This window comes from Heptranchias perlo, chromosome 3 (assembly GCF_035084215.1).
Source record: "Heptranchias perlo isolate sHepPer1 chromosome 3, sHepPer1.hap1, whole genome shotgun sequence".
Lineage (NCBI taxonomy): Eukaryota > Metazoa > Chordata > Chondrichthyes > Hexanchiformes > Hexanchidae > Heptranchias > Heptranchias perlo.
The window spans coordinates 38,005,271-38,024,218 of NC_090327.1; the positions used below are offsets into that span (position 1 = coordinate 38,005,271).

At 47.4% G+C, this 18,948-nt stretch overlaps 1 protein-coding gene across 2 annotated transcripts in view; it reads left to right on the forward strand.

The window, feature by feature from the left end:
- setd2 (SET domain containing 2, histone lysine methyltransferase) overlaps nt 1-18,948 on the forward strand; it is a 109,057-nt gene that overhangs the window by 80,835 nt on the left and 9,274 nt on the right. The window contains exons 15-21 of one of the 2 annotated variants that reach the window (XM_067978903.1): nt 2,016-2,202; nt 4,794-5,475; nt 9,186-9,338; nt 11,886-12,022; nt 13,049-13,160; nt 13,896-13,964; nt 18,105-18,188. In XM_067978903.1, coding sequence (XP_067835004.1) covers nt 2,016-2,202; nt 4,794-5,475; nt 9,186-9,338; nt 11,886-12,022; nt 13,049-13,160; nt 13,896-13,964; nt 18,105-18,188 — 1,424 coding nt within the window. The remainder of the gene's footprint in view (nt 1-2,015; nt 2,203-4,793; nt 5,476-9,185; nt 9,339-11,885; nt 12,023-13,048; nt 13,161-13,895; nt 13,965-18,104; nt 18,189-18,948) is intronic. The other variant, XM_067978910.1, reaches the window with a different exon arrangement.

The following is an 18,948-nucleotide window of genomic DNA, read 5'->3' on the forward strand; positions in this document are numbered from 1 at the left end:
CCAGTGACCATCCGTGGTTTTTGGACGAGGAGTATACAGGCTGTTATCCCCCCACAGTGAAATAGCCTGTCTAGAGCACTGCCTAGAGTCAACATGAAGGATGGCCATTTAGATGAGGTATTGCATGGTACTCGGGTGCCTGTGCAATGTGACGATGTGGGGGGGGGGGCTTCCTGTATGATGGCCTTCTCTGCTCCCCTCCCGCCCCCCCCTCCAGTCGATCCCACTGCAACAACAACTTGCATTTATATAGCGCCTCTAACAAAGGAGGAGAGATTAGGAAGGGGGACCAAAAACTTGAAGGGTCTTAAGGGAGGTTTAGAGTCTGAGGAAAGATTTCCAGTGTGTGTAGCCGAGGCAGATGAAGGCACAGCCACCAATGGAAGGGACGGAGAATGCACAACAGGCAAGAGGCGAGAAACGAAGAGTTTGGGAGGTGGGTTTGTAGGGCTGGAGGAGGTTACAGACATAGAGAGGGGCGAGGCCATGAAGGGATTTAAACACTAGATGAGAATTGTAAATTGAAGGCATTGAGGACTTGGGAACCAATGTAGGTCAGCGAGGACATGGATCAGGGATAAGTGGGACTTGATGCGGGATAGGATACAAGCAGGAGAACATTGAAATAGTCAAGGCTGGAAGTGACAAAAGCATGAATGAGGGTTTCAGTAGGACATGTGCTGAGGTGGGCCATGTGACGGAGGTGGAAGTAGGCATTCGGTGATGGCGAGGCTTTGGGTCAAGCTCAGCTTGGGGGTTAAACAGGACGCCAAGGTTGCAAACAGTCTGGTTCAGCCCGAGATAGTGGCCTGGTGCACCGTGGCTAGAGTGAGAAGAGAAGGTGGGTCTAATGAAAGTGATGAGCTTGAAGAGGGAAGATGGGTAGAAACTAGAGAGTGCTGAGGGTTTTGGGATGGAGGTTTGGCTTGATGGGTAAGAGGAAGAAGCAGAGGCAGCTAAATGAATGGTCTCTTTCTTGGTGACTAAGGAATCCATGAGCCCCTCGCAGCATTGGCGGTGGCGATCAAGGCTGGTCTAGCAATGGTTGGCTAAGCCAGTTGTGTGCCAGGAACACTCAGGTTTGTACTCCTTCGACTTGAGGTGAGACCGTACCAGAAGGAATAATTAGGATGGGAAATGGTGAAGATTTTGTCGGGACAGGTGCATCACGGGGCAAGGGGGTGACGGAGTGGTTAAGCAAATCAACAGCTGCAGAGGTATTGTGACAGATGGAGGGCCAAAGGCTAGATGGTACTGCAATTGAAATGGTTTTAAGACGACTTAACAAAAGGGCCTCTGGGCAACAAATGTTCATTATTTTCTAGCATTTTAGAGCTGACTGTGATCCTGCCTTTCAAACAAAAAAAAATGTCATGGAAGATATCCTAGATATTGAATTAAAAGTAGATGCAGGGACCTCAATCCAATCTCACAGGGTCCAGTTCCTTTCAAGTCAATTTTTTTTATTATTGATTCTGAGGATGTGGGTGACACATTTATTGCCCATCCCTCGTTGCCCTGAGAAGGTGGTAGTTTAGTTTAATACAACTGAGTGACTTTCTAGGCCACTTCAGACGGTAGTTAAGAGTCAACCATGTTGAATCTGGCTCGCTATCACATCCAGATCCTTTGGCAGCCCAGAGGCAGGGGGAGGAATTACCTGTTTAGCATTTAACTATGTTATTGCAGCAGGGGTTGCTGGCAATGTGGGATGGGTGTGTCGGCATTTGGGGGGAGGGGGTGGTGACGCAGATTGCTGTTGGGCTGGAGACCGTCTGTCGGAGCTAGCGAGGGAATCTGCGCCCTCGGAGTCGGCCTGCTTTGCTGATCAGCCTGGGAAGCCAATGGATTTCATTTAAGTTGTGTTTTATTTTAAGAGGAAAATGGGAACAAAATTAGGCCAAAGATTTCTTTTCTGTCGATTTGCCTGTTGCCTTTGATGCTTTAATCGCGGTTGTAGCTTCTTTTCACAGAGAGATCCTGAAGATTTGCTCGTGTGCCTTTTTACATTCCAGAGCGTGGCAGAGATGGGACATCACAGAAGGATGTGTCTCAGGCTCCAAAGACACCAGTGAACCTGAGCAAAGAGAAGGACGCGGACAAGTCGCTCAGCAAAGATCGAAAGAAACGCAAACAGACGACCTCCCCGCCCCCTTCGGCCTACGAGAGAGAAGGACTGAAGAGATCAGTTCCAGATGAACGGCAAGCTTCTTTTCTGGCCCTCTTCCTTTGCTCTGAAGGCTTTGTAGGTGTTAGGAAGCCCTCCTGTGTGGCCTTCCTTCAGCCTTAAGACAGTGACTTGTCAGCTGGCTGTTTGGCCATGGGGTGCATTGCAGCAGAACCTGTGCTTGTCGGACATGTTAATACGATTACTGTTTTTCGGATTCTGAAGGGACGAGATAATACAGACCATATTATCGGGGGTGCACCCACACAAATCTTTGCAGGTGGCAGGACAAATTGAAGAGGCTGTTAAAAAAGCATATGGGATCCTGGGCTTTATTAATAGAGGCATAGAATACGAAAGCAAGGAAGTTTTGCTAAACCTTTATAAAGCACTGTTTAGGCCTCAGCTGGAGTATTGTGTTCAATTCTGGGCACCACAGTTTAGGAAAGATGTCAAGGCCTTCGAGAGGGTGCAGAAGAGATTTACTAGAATGGTATCAGGGATGAGGGACTTCAGTTATGTGGAGAGACTGGAGAAGCTGGGGTTGTTCTCCTGAACAGAGAAGGTTAAGGGGAGATTTGATAGAGGTGTTCAAGATAATGAACGGTTTTGATAGAGTAAATAAGGAGAAACTGTTTCCAGTGGCAGAAGGGTCGGTAACCAGAGGACAAAGATTTACGGTGATCGGCAAAAGAGTCAGAGGTGACATGAGGAAGCATTTTTTTTACACAGCAAGTTATTATGATCTGGAATGCACTGCCTGAAAAGGTGGTGGAAACACATTGAATGGTAACTTTCAAAAGGGAATTGGATAAATACTTGGAGAGGAAAAATATACAGGGCTATGGGGAAAGAGCAGGTAACGGGACTAATTGGATAGCTCTTTCAAAGAGCTGGCACAGGCACGATGGGCTGAATGGCCACCTCCTGTGCTGCACATACTATGATAAAGACTTTCTTTTTATACAGCACCTATCACAACCTCAGGACGTCACAAAGCACTTTACAACCAATGAAGTACTTTTGAAGTGTGGTCATTGTTGCAATGTTGCCAATTTGTGCATAGCAAGGTCCCATAAGCAGCAATGAGATAATGACCAGATCATCCTTTTTAGTGATGTTGGTTGAGGGATAAATATTGGCCAAGACACCGGGGAGAACTCCCCTGCTTTTCTTCAAATAGTGTCATGGGATCCTTTACATCCACCTGAGAGGGCAGATGGGGCCTTGGTTTAACGTCTCAACCAAAAGACGACATCTCCAACAGTGCAGCACTCCCTCAGTACTGCACTGAAGTGTCAGCTTCGATTAAGTGCTCAAGTTTGCTGTTTGTGGGATCTTGCTGTGCACAAATTGACTGCCGCACTACCTACATTACAACAGCAACTACACTTCAAAAGTAATTCATTGGCTGAAAAGCAATTTGGACGTCCTACGGTCGTAAAAGGTGCCGTAGAAATACAAGTTCTTTCAAATCAGATTAGCTGCTTGTTCACCTTGTTGCTGTTTGTGGGATGTCACTACGCAAATCACCATTTTTGTTTGCCTATATATTATGAATTACGGTAGTGTGCTGATCATGGCATTGGACCTGCAACCTAGAGGTGGTGAGTTCAAATCCCACCATGACAAATTTTTAAATTTTCATTCTCGGGATGTGGGCATCACTAGCAAGGCTGGAATTTAATGCCCATCTCTAGTTGCCTTTGAGACAGTGGTGGTGGTGGGTCGCCTTCTTTAACAGCTGCAGTCCGTGTGGTGAAGTTGCTCCCACAATGCTGTTAGGGAGTTCCAAGATATTGACCCAGCGATTTATGAAGGAACAGTGATTATATGACCATCAGGATGGTGTGCCTTGGAAGGGAATTTGGAGGTGATGGTATTCCCATGTGCCCACTGCCCTTGTCCTTCTAGGTTGTCACGGTTGCGGGTTTGGGAAGTACTGCCGAAGAAGCCTTGGTGACTTGCTGCAGTGCATCTTGTAGATAGTATGTACAATTGTGAAACTGAATTTAATAAATACGGTAATTTGTGGGCTGGCACCAGATAAAATGACCACGAAAGTTGGCGGTTTGTTGCAGAAACCCAATTGGTTCACTGTACTTCAGGGAAGGGAACCTACCACACCTACATGTGACTCCAGTCCCAGACTACAACTTGCATTTATATAGCACCTTTTAAAGTAGTAATACGTCCCAAGAGTGTAATCAGACTAAATTTGACACCGAGCCAAAGAAGAAGACATGATAGGGGTGGTGACCAAATGTTTGGTGAAATAAATAGTTTTTAAGGAGCGTCTTAAAGGAGGTGAGAGGGGTTAGGAGGTTTAGGGAGGGAATTACTGACCTTGGGGCCTAGACGGCTGAAGGCACGGCCGCCAATGGTGGGCTGAAGGAAGTAGGGGATGCACAAGAGACCTGTGTTCTCGGAGGGTTGTACGGCTGGTTGTAGTTGTAAAAACAATCGCTAGGAAGGGGAAATAATCAATTAATTGATACGTGAAGAGCTTGGTGACATTTCTGAGGTGATGAGGCGGATCTGATTTCAAAAGAAACTCCAAAACTTTTTTTTTGCTTAATTATAAACTCTGCTGGATTGTCTAACGTTGCTTTTTTATTTTAAAAAGGTACGACAGCGCAACGCCAGCTAAGAAGAAGAAAACCAGGAGTAAACTGTCCACCGAGGAGCGGAGGAAGCTGTTTGAACAGGAGGTGGCGCAGAGAGAAGCCCAGAAACAGAGTCTGTACCTGGTGCAGCAGCAGCAGCAGCAGCAGCAACAGATACAACCGATTTGTGTTAGCTCGCAGGTGCCTTACGACACTGGAACGTATACCAACTCTCACCAGAACTTTGCCAGTTACCCGCCGGGCTACCCTCTGCAGACTTACGTTGACCCGGTCAACCCCAACGCCGGCAAAGTGCTCCTCCCCACGCCGAACGTCGAGCCCTTGTGCCCACTGCAGATGGGCTATGAGCACCCGCAGCCTCTGTTGGCGGAGCAGATACCGGCGGGACACCCTACGGTGCAGCACCTGTCACCCCAGGTGGACGTCCAGGGCCAGCAGTACCTGGCTCAGACCCCCAGCGTCATCCCCCAGGACCCGAGCGTGGCCGTGATACAAGTGTCGGGCGCTCAAGCAACGGGGCAGACCTACGGGGTGTGGGATCCCAACCAGCAGACGCTGGCGGTGCACCAGCAGTATGCCAGCGGGCAACCCCAGACGCCGATTTATTACCAGGGACAGCCGTGTCAGCCCGTATACAGCATATCCTCTCCTTACGGACAAGCTGCTCAGCAAATCGTCCAGGTACAGTTCTTTTTTATATTAGTTAACTTTCTAGACGGAGAGGGGGAGAATAGGGCAGTGGTGGGGGAGGGTGGAGTATAGTCTCTGGGTTAGAGAGCAGTGGGAGTAATTGGACCAGGGTGTGAAGACACAATTCGGGCCCCCATTTTAAAGTCACGCACTCTGTCCTTATTTTTATTCAATATTTTGATTTTATAGTATTTATTAATAGTTAAAGAGCAAAATATACAGCAACTTGGGGTAGCAGCAAAGTAGCTTTGGTTGGAGCTTGGGAGTTTTTCTGCAGCACGGGCTAAGGAGCCAGAAGATGTAAGACTGAGGCTATAGTGCCACTACTGGTGAGGTGGTATAATTGCAGCATGACGAGTTTACATTGGCAGTTCCCATCATAAATGTGGACATAGGAATTTCTAATGGTAAACTGACACCAAAGTGTGCTAGAAACATGTCAACAGGAAGTGAGGTTTTGTTGATGAGAAGTGCACATGGATATATAAGATTTTTAATATAGTATAGATAGATTTATATTTGTTTTCCATTCTATTTCACACCAGGCAGGATGGTCTTGTTCCGTTTCTAATTTCCTTCTTGCTAAAACTGAGACACTTCTGTTACAATGACTTCTTGCGGATGTAATCTGAGTTTCCGTGTCCATTGTGTATGCATTTTGGCTGCTGCTCCAGACCCAAGACCATTGCATCTATCTCCCTTCTTTGTTTCTCTTCTCTCTACCCCTCAGGCCCTTCTCTACCGTCTCCTCCCCTTCCTGTTACCCTGTCATGCCTCCTTTCATTTCTCCCCTCTCGGGTACTTTGCCCCTTCAAATCTGTAATTCCTCCTTTTAAGATGCTCCTTAAAACCTACCTCTTTGACCAAGCTTTTGGTCACTTGTCCTAATGTCTCCTCCTTTGGCTCAGTGTCAATTTATGTCTGATTACGCCCCTATGAAATTGGGACGTATTACTACGTTTAAGACCATAAGAGACAGGAGCAAGTGTAGGCCATTCGGCCCCTCGAGCCTGCTCCACCATTTAATGAGATCATGGCTGATCTGATTTTTACCTCAACTCCACTTTCCTGCCCTTTCCCCATATCTTTTGTCTCCCTTGCTGATCAAAAATTTGTCTAACTCAGCCTTGAATGTATTCAATGACTCAGCCTCCACAGCTTTTTGGGGTAAAGAATTCCAAAGATTCATGACCCTCTGGGAGAAGAAATTCCTCCTCATTTCCGTCTTAAACGGGCGACCCCTTATTCTGAGACTATGCCCCTTAGATTTAGATTCCCCCATGTGGGATAACATCCTCTCAGCATCTACCCTATTGAGTCCCCTCAAAATCTTGTATGTTTCAATAAGGTCTCCTCTCATTCTTCTAAACTCCAATGAGTAAAGACCCAACCTGTTCAATCTTTCCTCATAAGACAACCCTTCCATACCCAGAATCAACCTAGTGAGCCTTCTCTGAACTGCCTCCAATGCAAGTATGTCCTTCCTTAAATAAGGGCACCAAAACTGTACGCAGTAGTCCAGGTGTGGTCTCACCAGCACCTTGTACAGTTGTAGCATGACTTCCCTGCGTTTATACTCCATCCCCCTAGAAATAAAGGCCAATATTCCATTTGCCTTCCAGATTACCTGCTGCATCTGTATGTTGACTTTTTGTGTTTCATGTACGAGGACACCCAGATCCCTCTGTACCGCAGCATTTTGTAGTATTTCTCCATTCAAATAATTTGCTTTTTTATTTTTCCTCCCAAAGTGGATGACTTCAAATTTTCCCACATTATGTTCCACCTGCCAAATTTTTGCCCATTCACTTAACCTGTCCATATCCCTTTGCAGACACTTTGTGTCCTCATCGCAACTTGCTTTTCCACCTATCTTTGTATCACCAGCAAATTTGGCCACAAGACACTCTGTTCCTTCATCCAAGTCATTGATATATATTGTAAATAGTTGAGGCCCCAGCACTGAGCCCTGCGGCACCCCACTAGTTACAGATTGCCATTTTGATAATGACCCTTTTATCCTGACTCTTTGTTTTCTGTTAGTTAGCCAATCCTCTATCCATGCCAGTATATTACCCCCACCACCATGAGCTCTTATCTTGTGCAGTAATCTTTTATGTGGCACCTTATCGAATGCCTTTTGAAAATCCAAATATACTGCATCCATTGGTTCCCCTTTATCCACCCTGCCCGTTACTTCCTCAAAGAACTCTTAATAATAAATTTGTCAGACATGATTTCCCTTTCATAAAACCATGTTGACTCTCCTTGATTGTATTATGAGTCTCCAAATGTCCTGCTACTTCTTCCTTAATAATGGATTCTAGCATTTTTCCAATGACAGATGTTAGGCTAACTGGTCTATAGTTACCTGCTTTCTGTCTCACTCCCTTCTTGAATAGGGATGCTCCGTTTGCGGTTTTCCAATCCGCTGGGACCTTTCCAGAATCTAGTGAATTCTGGAAGATTACAACCAATGCATCCACTATCTCTGTAGCCACTTCCTTTAAGACCCTTGGATGCAAGCCATCAGGTCCAGGGGACTTGTCAGCCTTTAGACCCATTAGTTTACCTAGTACTTTTTCTCTAGTGATAGTGATTGTTTTTAGTTCCTTCCTCCCCTTTGCCCCTTGATTTTCTACTAAAGGTGTAATATAAATGCAAGTTGCAAAGTTTAAAAACGCACGCAAAGGCCTAATAGGTGCAGCTCTGAACCATACAGACCAGCAAGTTGCCACTGCTCGTTCCCAGGTCTGTACTGAGAGCTGATCCCAAGAGGTAGGGGATTCCTTCAGCACTCCTTGCAATTGGGATAGGGAAGGAGTTAGCCAGAGCTCATGCTTCTGATCTCTATCTGTCACCCCTGCTGGAAAATGTGTGTGTACGTGTACGTACATGAGGTGAGGACTGATGGGGACTTTGCTGCGATACCCTGTCCGGTTAAATATCCTGCTGACACTCACAATCCAAACTCTCACAATGAACACCTGGGTGCCCAGGACCAGGTTTTGTGGGAGGCGGGGGAAAGAGAGAAATAAGCCACGGTACCTGCTCCTCATTGCTATCTGGCGACTCCTTCCCTGCTGGAAAGTGGCCGTGCATGGAATTGGGCGAGGGTGGACTGGATTAGGCTCGGCTGTGGTGGCCCCCTAGGTTGATTAGCTCTCTGGCAGGTGAAGAGTGGCCACTCATGAGGGTCTGTTGGGACTCACACAACCCCATCCCGGTGCCGTAGGGAGAAAATTTGAGGTGCGAGGGCAGGAGCTGGGTATGGAATGACTCTCTAGATTTTTCTTTGTATTATTAACTACGAGTCCCTGGAGTGCCTGGAATTTTTTCCCTGCCAATGTGAAGGAAGCTTATCTTTTTCTCCCCCCTTATGGGTGTCAGCCTTTGCTCAGTGGTAGCACTCTCGCCTCTGAGTCAAAAGTTGTGGGTTCAAGTCCCACCCCAGAGACTTGAGCACAAAATCTAGACTGACACTGCAGTGCTGTACTGAGGGAGTGCTGCACTGCCGAGATGCCATGTTTCCTACATTACAATAGGGTGACTGCACTTCAAAGGTAAAGCACTTTGAGACGTCCTGAGGTCGTGAAAGGTGCTATATAAATGCAAGTTCTTTCTTTCTTTCAGTTGTCTGTGTGTGTGTGTCGCTCTCTCTTTTTCTGTCCCCCTCTTCTTTATGTCTTTGCTCATTGCAGAGTTACGCTCAGTCGAGTCCTGAATGTGCGCAGGGGCAGCAGTGTTTCCTGGCTCACCCACAGGGCGCTGTCGCACAGCCGGCAGCGGGAATGCTCGTGACATCATCGGCCCCGTCCTACCAGCAACCTGGGCAACTGCAGACTGTACAGCAGGTACCTCCTGTGCCAATCGGTCTCATCGTGGCGTCGTTCTTCATTCCCTCTCCATTCTCCCCTCCTTCCTCTTGCCCTCCTCTGTGCACAGGTATTACAGAGTAACCCAAGGCTTGAATTAAATTCATAACTTACGTTTATACACAGCTTATCACAGCATCAAGATGTCTGAAAGCGCTACACAAAGTGGCCGGAGTGAGCCTTTGACTGGTAATATTCCCGGCCCATGATCACTATCCAATGTTCTCATTACATAGAATGCACAGCACATAAACTGGCCATTCAGCCCAAATGATCTGTGCCAGTGTTTATGCTCCACGTGAGCCTCCTCCCACCCTACTTCATCTAACCCTATCAGCATATCCTTCTGTTCCTTTCTCCCTCATGTGTTTATTTAGCTTCCCCTTAAATGCATCTATGCTAGTCGCCTCAACTACTCCTTGTCGTAGCGAGTTCCACATTCTAACCACTCTCTGGGTAAAGAAATTTCTCCTGAATTCCCTGTTGGATTTATTAGTGACTATCTTATATTTATGGTCCCTAGTTCTGGTCTCCCCCACAAGTGGAAACATCTTCTCTACATCTCCAGGTGGAAGCGCACATGTGAAGCCACGTGATGCTTTGCATATTCGAATGGCTGGTCAACGTTTGAGCTTGGACTTTTCCAATCGGTGTTATTTTAACACACTCCACAGTGTCCCAAAGAAATGCACAGTTTCTGTTCGCTGTTCTGTCTCCTTTCCTCTCTCCTTCAAGTACTTATTGGGATCTATAAACAAGCAACTTTGAGTGTCTGATGGACACTGGATAAATTGCAATATCCGTTCTATTCATTCCTCTCCCCGCACTCCCTCTGAACTAAATTATAAGTTGAACCACTCCGCCCAGCACCTGGTCACAGTCCAAAAGGGGAGAGGGGTTCCCCTGGTCTGTTGGGGGAAGTGGGAAATATGGAGTTTTGGGATGGAGAACGACTGGAGAGGAAGGCAGCAATTTAAAAAGATGTAAATTTTCAAGCCTTGGGTCCTACCTCTATTGCTGCCGTTGCTTTGTTATTCGTTTGCTGTGCAAGAGTTTTACTAAAGTTTGCCTCACCTCAACTCCAACTACATCCCAGCAGACAGTGTCTCATTGCTATTTACTCCTATTGCCTGGATTCCATTCCCATTTATTTCCATTTCCTGGCTCCTATTCCCATTTGCTCCTATTGCCTGGGTTTCTTTTCTGGCGGCTACACTGGAACGACTTCACAAGGTTTACGGATGGGCAGCTGCTTGACTTTGTAACAATTGAATGTCCTCGGCTTTTGGCTGTGGGCGGTCCCTGATTCTGGGGGAAAGACCACACGAGGCAGCAACTTGTAAACCGTATCGCTGACCAGAATTTAGGGTGGAACTGCAGCGCCCGTGGCAGATAGCAGACATTTACCTGATCCAACCTGTCTCAGGAGGCAGGGAATGAGCCACCTGTCGGGTACTGTTCCCTGCCTTTGTAACACATACATGTTGTCTGGGACTATGATGGAAGCAGGGCCATTGGCTTAAATGTTTCTAAAAAGGTTGTTCTTGTTCAGCAGCCGTAGCAATTCTGCGCACGTCAGGGTATGGTAGCGGAGTGGTTATGTTACTGGACTAGTAATCCAGAGAACAGGAGTTCAAATCCCACCATGGTAGTTTGAGAATTTGAATTCAGTTTTTTAAAAAAATTTGAAAATAAAAAGCTGGTATCAGTAAAAGTGACCGTGAAGCTGTCGGACTGTCGTAAAAACCCAACTGGTTCACTAATGTCCTGTAGAGAAGGAAACCTGCTGTCCTTATCCGGTCTGGCCCATGTGTGACTCCAGTCCCACACCAACGTGGTTGACTTATCCACCCTCTGAGGTGACCTAGCAAAACACTCAGTTACATCAAGCCACTCCAAGGAGAAGGCCCAACACCATCTCCTCGGGGTAACTCGGGAAGGACAAGATATTCCACCATTGCCAGTGATGCTCTCATCCTTAGAATTAATTTTTAAAAAAACCTTGTTTTATTGTCTTGTATCAAAATACTTTACAGAGAGCTGATGGGTTTCAACAGGCCAAATGGCCTTTCCGTGCCTCCCTTCCCAACTCTCCTGAAGACGTGGCTCATGGCTGAGATTTGACTCACCCAGGCACTCTGCGGTACTTTGCCCAAGTGGCCATTCTTTGTGTGTAAGCTCTTGACAGCAAAAATTAGCAAGATCCTCATCCGACATGCACGCACAAGGGTTTTCCAATGGGGAGTCACTGGTTAGTGATCAGAAGCAGGTACCCTTTCTGATTTTCCCCGCCCCTATACATAACTATGGCACCACTATCCTATCTCACCCAATGAACCTGAGGACTTCCTGATCTATATTGGCTCAGCCACTTACTGAGTAAGCTCCTTCAACCATGGGGTGGGGTGGGGTTGGGGGCAAACACTTCATGTGTTTCTTCAGGTATTTACAGTTTCAGTGCAGCGCAGGCTGTTGCGATTGTCTCTTTTTTTGTAATGACTGTACTGTACCTGTAATCTTCAACAGGAACTGATAGTCGTCAACAACCTTCTCGATTTGCCACCTCCTTCGCCTCCAAAGCCGAAGACCATCGTCCTCCCCTCCAATTGGAAGACCGCCCGGGACCCCGAGGGAAAAATTTACTATTACCACGTGATAACCAGGTTGGTCTTTGTGGGAACCCCCTCTCAAGCTTATTTAACCCAACGGCCTGGTAGAAGGGTGTCAATCCCATAATGCAAGGCAGGGCGTGATTATGGCTGTTCAGCCTGGAGGGGGTGGCAGGGGGAGCTGCTGCTGTGGCAGATGAGCCACTAACCATAAGAACTGGACGTCTGAGCTCAACCGGGATGGCAAGCTCTTCCGCTCACTCCCCCGGCCCCCTCACCCCCCTAAAGTGTTTGCAGAGGATAGCTTGCAGTCATTCACTTCATGGGGGAGGGGGGCATTTGTACAGGTACAGAATCGTAGAATTTTACAGCACACAAGGAGAATTCAAGTCCCTTGGCAGCTGTATGGGCTCTCTGACTTAGTGTCAGCTTGGCTCAGTGGTAGCACTCTCGCCTCTGAGTCAGAAGGTTGTGGGTCAAGTCCCACTTCAGAGACTTGAGCCCATAATTCAGGCTGACACTTCAGTGCTCCACTGCTGGAGGTGCCGTTTTTCAAATGAAACATTAAACCAAAGCCCCGTCCATCCTCTAAGGTGGACGTAAAAGATCCCATGGTACTATTTGAAGAAGAGCATTGGAGTTCTGGCCAATATTTATCCCTCAGCCAGCATCAGTAAAAACAGATAATCTGGTCATTTAATCTCCATTCTGTTTTGGGGATCTTGCTCTGCACAAATGTTTGCTTAAGTTGCAACGATGATTGCCGTTTACTGCATTGGCTGCAACCCTAGAGTCTGAACTAACTCAGTAAGGTCTCCTCTCTGCCTCCTTTTCTCCAGAGTTGTCTTTCTCAGCTCCTGTTAGCCATTGCTCGGGCGCCCAATCCAAGGATTCCATTCAGTTGCCCTTCACCTGCACCCTCTCTAGTGCCAGGATATCCCAGTTTGGTCTGACCAGAGCTGCACCCAGTACTCCGCGCAGGCTCGGCCCCAGATCACTTGCTAGGACCCTGTGCTCTATCTGTTTTAGCTCGACACCCTAAGACCCCGCCTCACTCAGTGATGTTGTATATTCCTTTAGGCAAACGCAGTGGGACCCGCCGTTGTGGGACGGAGGCAGCGACGACATGAGCGTGGGTCACGAAGCCGAAATGGATCTGGGGACCCCCACGTACGATGAAAATCCAGCTAAGGTGACCTTTCTTGCTGCTGGACAGGGAGGGGAGTTTCTGGCTCTGTGGAGCTTCCAATGCAAAAAAATAATTCCAGCATGTCTCACTCAGTGGTGGCGCAGGTGTTACTCAATGGCTCTGTGTCCCTTACCCGGAGGTGTATTATTACCCGTCTGCTCTGTGTCCCTTACCCGGAGGTGTATTATTACCCGTCTGCTCTGTGTCCCTTACCCGGTGGTGTATTATTACCCGTCTGCTCTGCGTCCCTTACCCGGAGGTGTATTATTACCCGTCTGCTCTGCGTCCCTTACCCGGAGGTGTATTATTACCCGTCTGCTCTGTGTCCCTTACCCGGAGGTGTATTATTACCCGTCTGCTCTGTGTCCCTTACCCGGAGGTGTATTATTACCCGTCTGCTCTGTGTCCCTTACCCGGTGGTGTATTATTACCCGTCTGTTCTGTGTCCCTTACCCGGAGGTGTATTATTACCCGTCTGCTCTGCGTCCCTCACCCGGCGGTGTATTATTACCCGTCTGCTCTGTGTCCCTTACCCGGAGGTGTATTATTACCCGTCTGCTCTGTGTCCCTTACCCGGAGGTGTATTATTACCCGTCTGCTCTGTGTCCCTTACCCGGTGGTGTATTATTACCCAGTGATGTTACCTGATTGTTATATTCTGAAGGCCGAGGGAGTGACGTCTGTCAGCTAAAGGGAGCTGGAGGAGACATCTTATTGCGTGTTTCTTGTTACTTTTAGGACCCAATGCTCACTGAGCTACACGGACAAGATGGAAGTGGAGAAGGGACACCCAACTCTTACAGCCAGGTATGTGCACGTTTGTGTGTCAGTGAGAAAGTGATTCCGATTCTGATTCTGAGTCAGTCATATCTCATCAAAAGCCATCGCTGACCATCGGGAGGGTCCCAGGTTCTCAATCCCAAGTTAGCCAATCTTAGACTGCAAAGTGAGCGAGGTGCTGCAATTGCCATTAACACCTCCCCAGGGACGGGAAAATCAGCCGTGGTGCCTGCTCCCAATCACTATTCAGTGACCCCTACTGGAACGAAGGGGTGTAGGTTTGGTTGGGGGCAGGATCGCGGCTCGTTGGGGTATCTTCCTTCTGCTGCTGCTCGCTGGCTTGGCTCATGCACAAAGATTGGCCGCTAGGGAGAGGTAGCAAGGGCGCTTGGCTCCCACAGAGCCCTACCCTGCTAGGGAGTTGATGCCTTCAATATAGGAGGGGGCGAAAAAATGGCACGGAGAAGAGAGCCACAGCCCGGACTCCCCGGGTCCATATTCGTCATTACCTTGCTCCGTTGGGTGGTGGTGATGAAGCTTACGTTTAGTCTGTCCTTTTTTCCCCTCTTGAACGTTCCACAAGCACCGGGGAACCAAACTTTACGTGTTCTTTACATGAGAACCTTCACAGTGAGTGCCAACTGGTTATTTGAACATCTGAACCCGACCCTGTTCTCACTCTGACATCCACACACACTTTTCAGCAGGAGGTTGCTGGACAACGATCAGGAGGGGCTGATTCTCAGCCTTAGTGTCTCTTCCACAAACAGCAGTAGATGCTAGCTCAATTGTTAATTTTAAATCTGAGACTGATCGATTTTTGTTAACCTATGGGGCTAAGGCGGGTATATGGAGATAGGTCACAGATCAGCCATGATCTCATTGAATGGCGGAACAGGCTCCTGTTTCTATGTCCCTATGTTAGTCTCTCTCTCTAGCTCATCTCTCTCTCACCCTCTCCCGCACGTGCTCTCTCCCGCTGTAGCAAACAGTAAAGTCCAATCCGACAGCTTGAGCTTTGATGTGGTTTCCCAGGCCTGTTTCCAGCCACAGGTGCATTCTTTCACTGAATTCACAACCTCTATCCAGTTGATGTTTTCGCATACATTCTGCTTGCCGTTACTGCACATAAATCCCCTCCCCCACATACATACACCCTCTGCAAACCCAACACTTGGAGTATTTCCCTCAGCTGTGTGTGTTAATTTAATTTAACCTGTGTTTTGTTTTTGGTGGCGGGGGGGTGTGTGTGAAGTTGTAACTATGTACCATATTTTTCAAGTTTGCTTATTGTCACAGATCTTTACAGCAGGCCCTGGGTCTGACCAGGGCCCTGTACGGTTTGATCGCGACCTCCACTGACTTGTACTCTACTGTTTCACTGTGGAGATCAACATCCATCCTATTGGCTTTGTTGACTGCTGCTGTGCATTGATTGGACATGTTGAGTACTGAGACTCCATAGGGTAGCTTTGTGGCGTTAACGGGGCGTTAGGGCCCCGAGTATGTTGGGGGGGGGCGGGGGGACGACTTACCACCCCGTTCCCACCGTCGCTGTGACCACTATATTTCCCCCCCCCTCCGCAGGCCAACCGCTGGGTGGTCAGAGCTCTCTTTCCCGCCCCCCCCCCACCCCCGCAAAAAAATCAGGCAGTAGGCCCATTTGAAATGCAAATCAGGGTCCTAAGACGTACAGAGGGGCCCTGTTTGCCCTTTTAGGCGGTGGGTGCGCTGGTAAAGTCTATTTTTGTGGCTCTGGAAGGTGCAGGAGTCCATCCCGGAGGCTGACTAGGCTGCCTGATGCTGGGGAGGCCCAAAGTCTCAAAATGGGCCGGACCTCCCCACCGGGACATAGAAACATAGAAAATAGGAGTAGGCCATTCAGCCCTCCGAGCCTGCTCCACCATTTAATATGATCGTGGCTGATCCTCTATCTCAATACCATATTCCCGCTCTCTCCCCATTCCCCTTGATGCCTTTTGTGTCTAGAAATCTATCTGTCTCCTTCTTAAATATATTCAGTGACTTGGCCTCCACAGCCTTCTGTGGTAGAGAATTCCACAGGTTCACCACCCTCTGAGTGAAGAAGTTTCTCCTCATCTCAGGCCTAAATGTCCTACCCCGTATCCTGAGACTGTGACCCCCCCGCCCTCGTTCTGGACCCCCAGCCAGGTGAAACATTCTCCCTGCATCCAGTCTGTCCAGCCCTGTTAGAATTTTATACGTTTCAATGAGATCGACCTCTCATTCTTCTAAACTCTGGTGAATACAGGCCTAGTCGACCAATCTCTCCTCATACGACAGTCCTGCCATCCCAGGAATCAGTCTGGTGAACCTTCGCTGCAATCCCTCTATGGCAAGTATATCCTTTCTTAGGTAAGGAGGCCAAAACTGCACACAACACTCCAGGTGTGGTCTCACCAAGGCAGTAAGACATCCTTGCTCCTGTACTCAAATCCCTTTGTACATCAACACTTCCCAATCTATCAACATTTAAATAATACATTGCCTTTCTGTTTTTCCTTCCGAAGTGGGTAACTTCACATTTATCCAGGTTATACTGCATCTGGCATGTATTTGCCCACTCTCTCAACTTGTCTAAATCGCCTTGAAGCCTCTTTGCATCCTCCTCACAACTCACGATCCCACATAGTTTTGTGTCGTCAGCAAACTTGGAAATATTACATTTGGTTCCCTCATCCAAATCATTGATATATATTGTGAATAGCTGGGGCCCAAGCACTGATCCCTGCGGTACCCCACTAGTCACTGCCTGCTACCCCGAAAAAGGCCCATTTATTCCAACTCTGTTTCCTGTCTGTTAACCAATTTTCAATCCATGCTAGTGTATTACCCCCAATCCCATGTGCTTTAATGTTGTACCCTAATCTCTTATGTGAGACTTTATCAAAGGCCTTCTGAAAATCCAAATACACCACATCCACTGGTTCTCCCTTATCTATTCTACCAGTTACATCCTCAAAAAAAAAACTCCAGTAGGTTTGTCAAACATGATTTCCCTTTCATAAATCCATGTTGACTTTGTCTAATCCCATTGATATTATCTAAGTGTCCTGTTATCACATCCTTTATAATAGACAATTGCATTCTACCATCTGCCTGCCCAGCCAAAATCCGCTCGGTGGGTGCAGGGATCTAACTCCAAGACTCTTTCCATTTCATCCTTAACTATTTCATTTGTGTGTTGCTTGTTTTTACTTGTCGTTTGAGTTTGTTTAATCGTGGGGCATGAACCGTGTCTCATGGGCACGGCAATCGGCCTCCGTGTCCCAGGGCTGAGGGGGGAAAACAGTCTCACGGTCTCTGTTCCTCTTCACTCTCCACTGTGGATGACCCGTGTGATCAGGGGCTGGCTCTGCTCTGATGCCCTCCAAAAGCGACAAAGCCACGGGTTAGCGGTTACGTTACTGGGCTAATAATCGAGAGAACATGAGTTCAGATCCCACCATGACAGTTTGAGAATTTGAATTCAGTTTTTATAAAATCTGGAAATAAAAAGCTGGCATCAATAAAAGTGACCAGGCAGCTGTTGGATTGTTGTAAAAACCCATTTGCTTCACCAATGTCCCTTAGAGAAGGAAACATGTCGTCCTTACCCGGTCTGTGACTCCAGTCCCACAACTACGTGGTTGACTCTCAACTGCCCTCTGAAGTGGCCTGGCAAGTCACTCAGTTGTATAAAACGGCTATAAAGAATCAACACGTTACTACAGCAGTTCAAGAAGAAGGCCCACCACCTTCTCAAGGGCGACTAGAGATGGGTAATAAATGCCCACCTTGCCAGCGGTGACCATATCCCAAGAATGCATTTTTGTAAAAGTCATGCTGACACTCGAGCAGAATGGCCACTTGGTTACGTTATCAAGAGGAGGAACTACCATATCCTGGGAAAGGTACACACATTCCGCAGAGAATTGAAGGATGCAATTTAAAAAGAGCAGGCCCTACAGTTCCGGATGATGTTCCGGCTGTTTGTTTCCTTGAACTGTTTTTATTTTTGGTGGGTGGTGGTGGGAGTTGGCCGCTGGGCTCTGCCAGCTAACCCCTGCCCCAGCCCAGTATGACGTGGAAATTCAGCTGTAACTAGTTACCTTGCTACATTTTTATTTTTGAAGTCACTAATATCCTTCCTGTCTCCTGTTACAGTCATCCAAGAGAAAGCCTAAAACTGCAGAGGCCGACACTTCGAGCGAGCTCGCCAAGAGGAGCAAAGAGCTGTTCAGGAAGGAGGTAAGTCTTCACCACAGAAAGTTTGGCTCTTCTCCCTCCACCTCCCTTGGGAAGTTCTCGCAGTGTCCTGGACAACATTCTTCTCTCAATCAAAACCAAAAATGAAATCATTTGCATCTTTCTATACACAAATGGTTGCCGTTGCCAATGCCATGCCCCCACCCCCACCCCAAACAACAGATGAACTGGTTATTTATTTCATTGCTGCTTGTTGGATCTTGCTCTGCACAAAATGGCTACCACCTTAACAGTGATTTCACTTCAAAAATAATTAATTGAATATAAAGCATGTACTGAGAGATATCATCAAAGTGCTTTATAAATGTAAGTTTGTTTTGTTTTTCTCTCTTTCCTATCTATATATTTATTTATTTGTGTTGCACAGTGCAGGAGGTGCAGGTTCAAAACTAAGGAAGTAAGCAGTCAGAAGGGAAGTTGAGAGGGGGATGGGGAGAACCAGAGGGCAATTGAGTTGTGGGACAAGTTACTAGGGAAGCACATTAAAGCAGTCAGTATAAATGGGTTTGAGGCAATTGGATGCCTTTCTGAAGAAAGAAATGATTGAAGGAGATAGTGAGGTGGAGGACACTGGGTGGGTGTTGGTCTTTTTAAAAATAAGGACCGGTTTGTTGAACTACACGGCATCAGAAGAAAAATTCAACACTGGCTTTTAATAAGTCACTCATTGGCTGTCTGAATTTTAAATAGGCCGTTAATTCACTGAGCTTTCCTTCCTCTTGCATCGCTCGTGAGCATAACC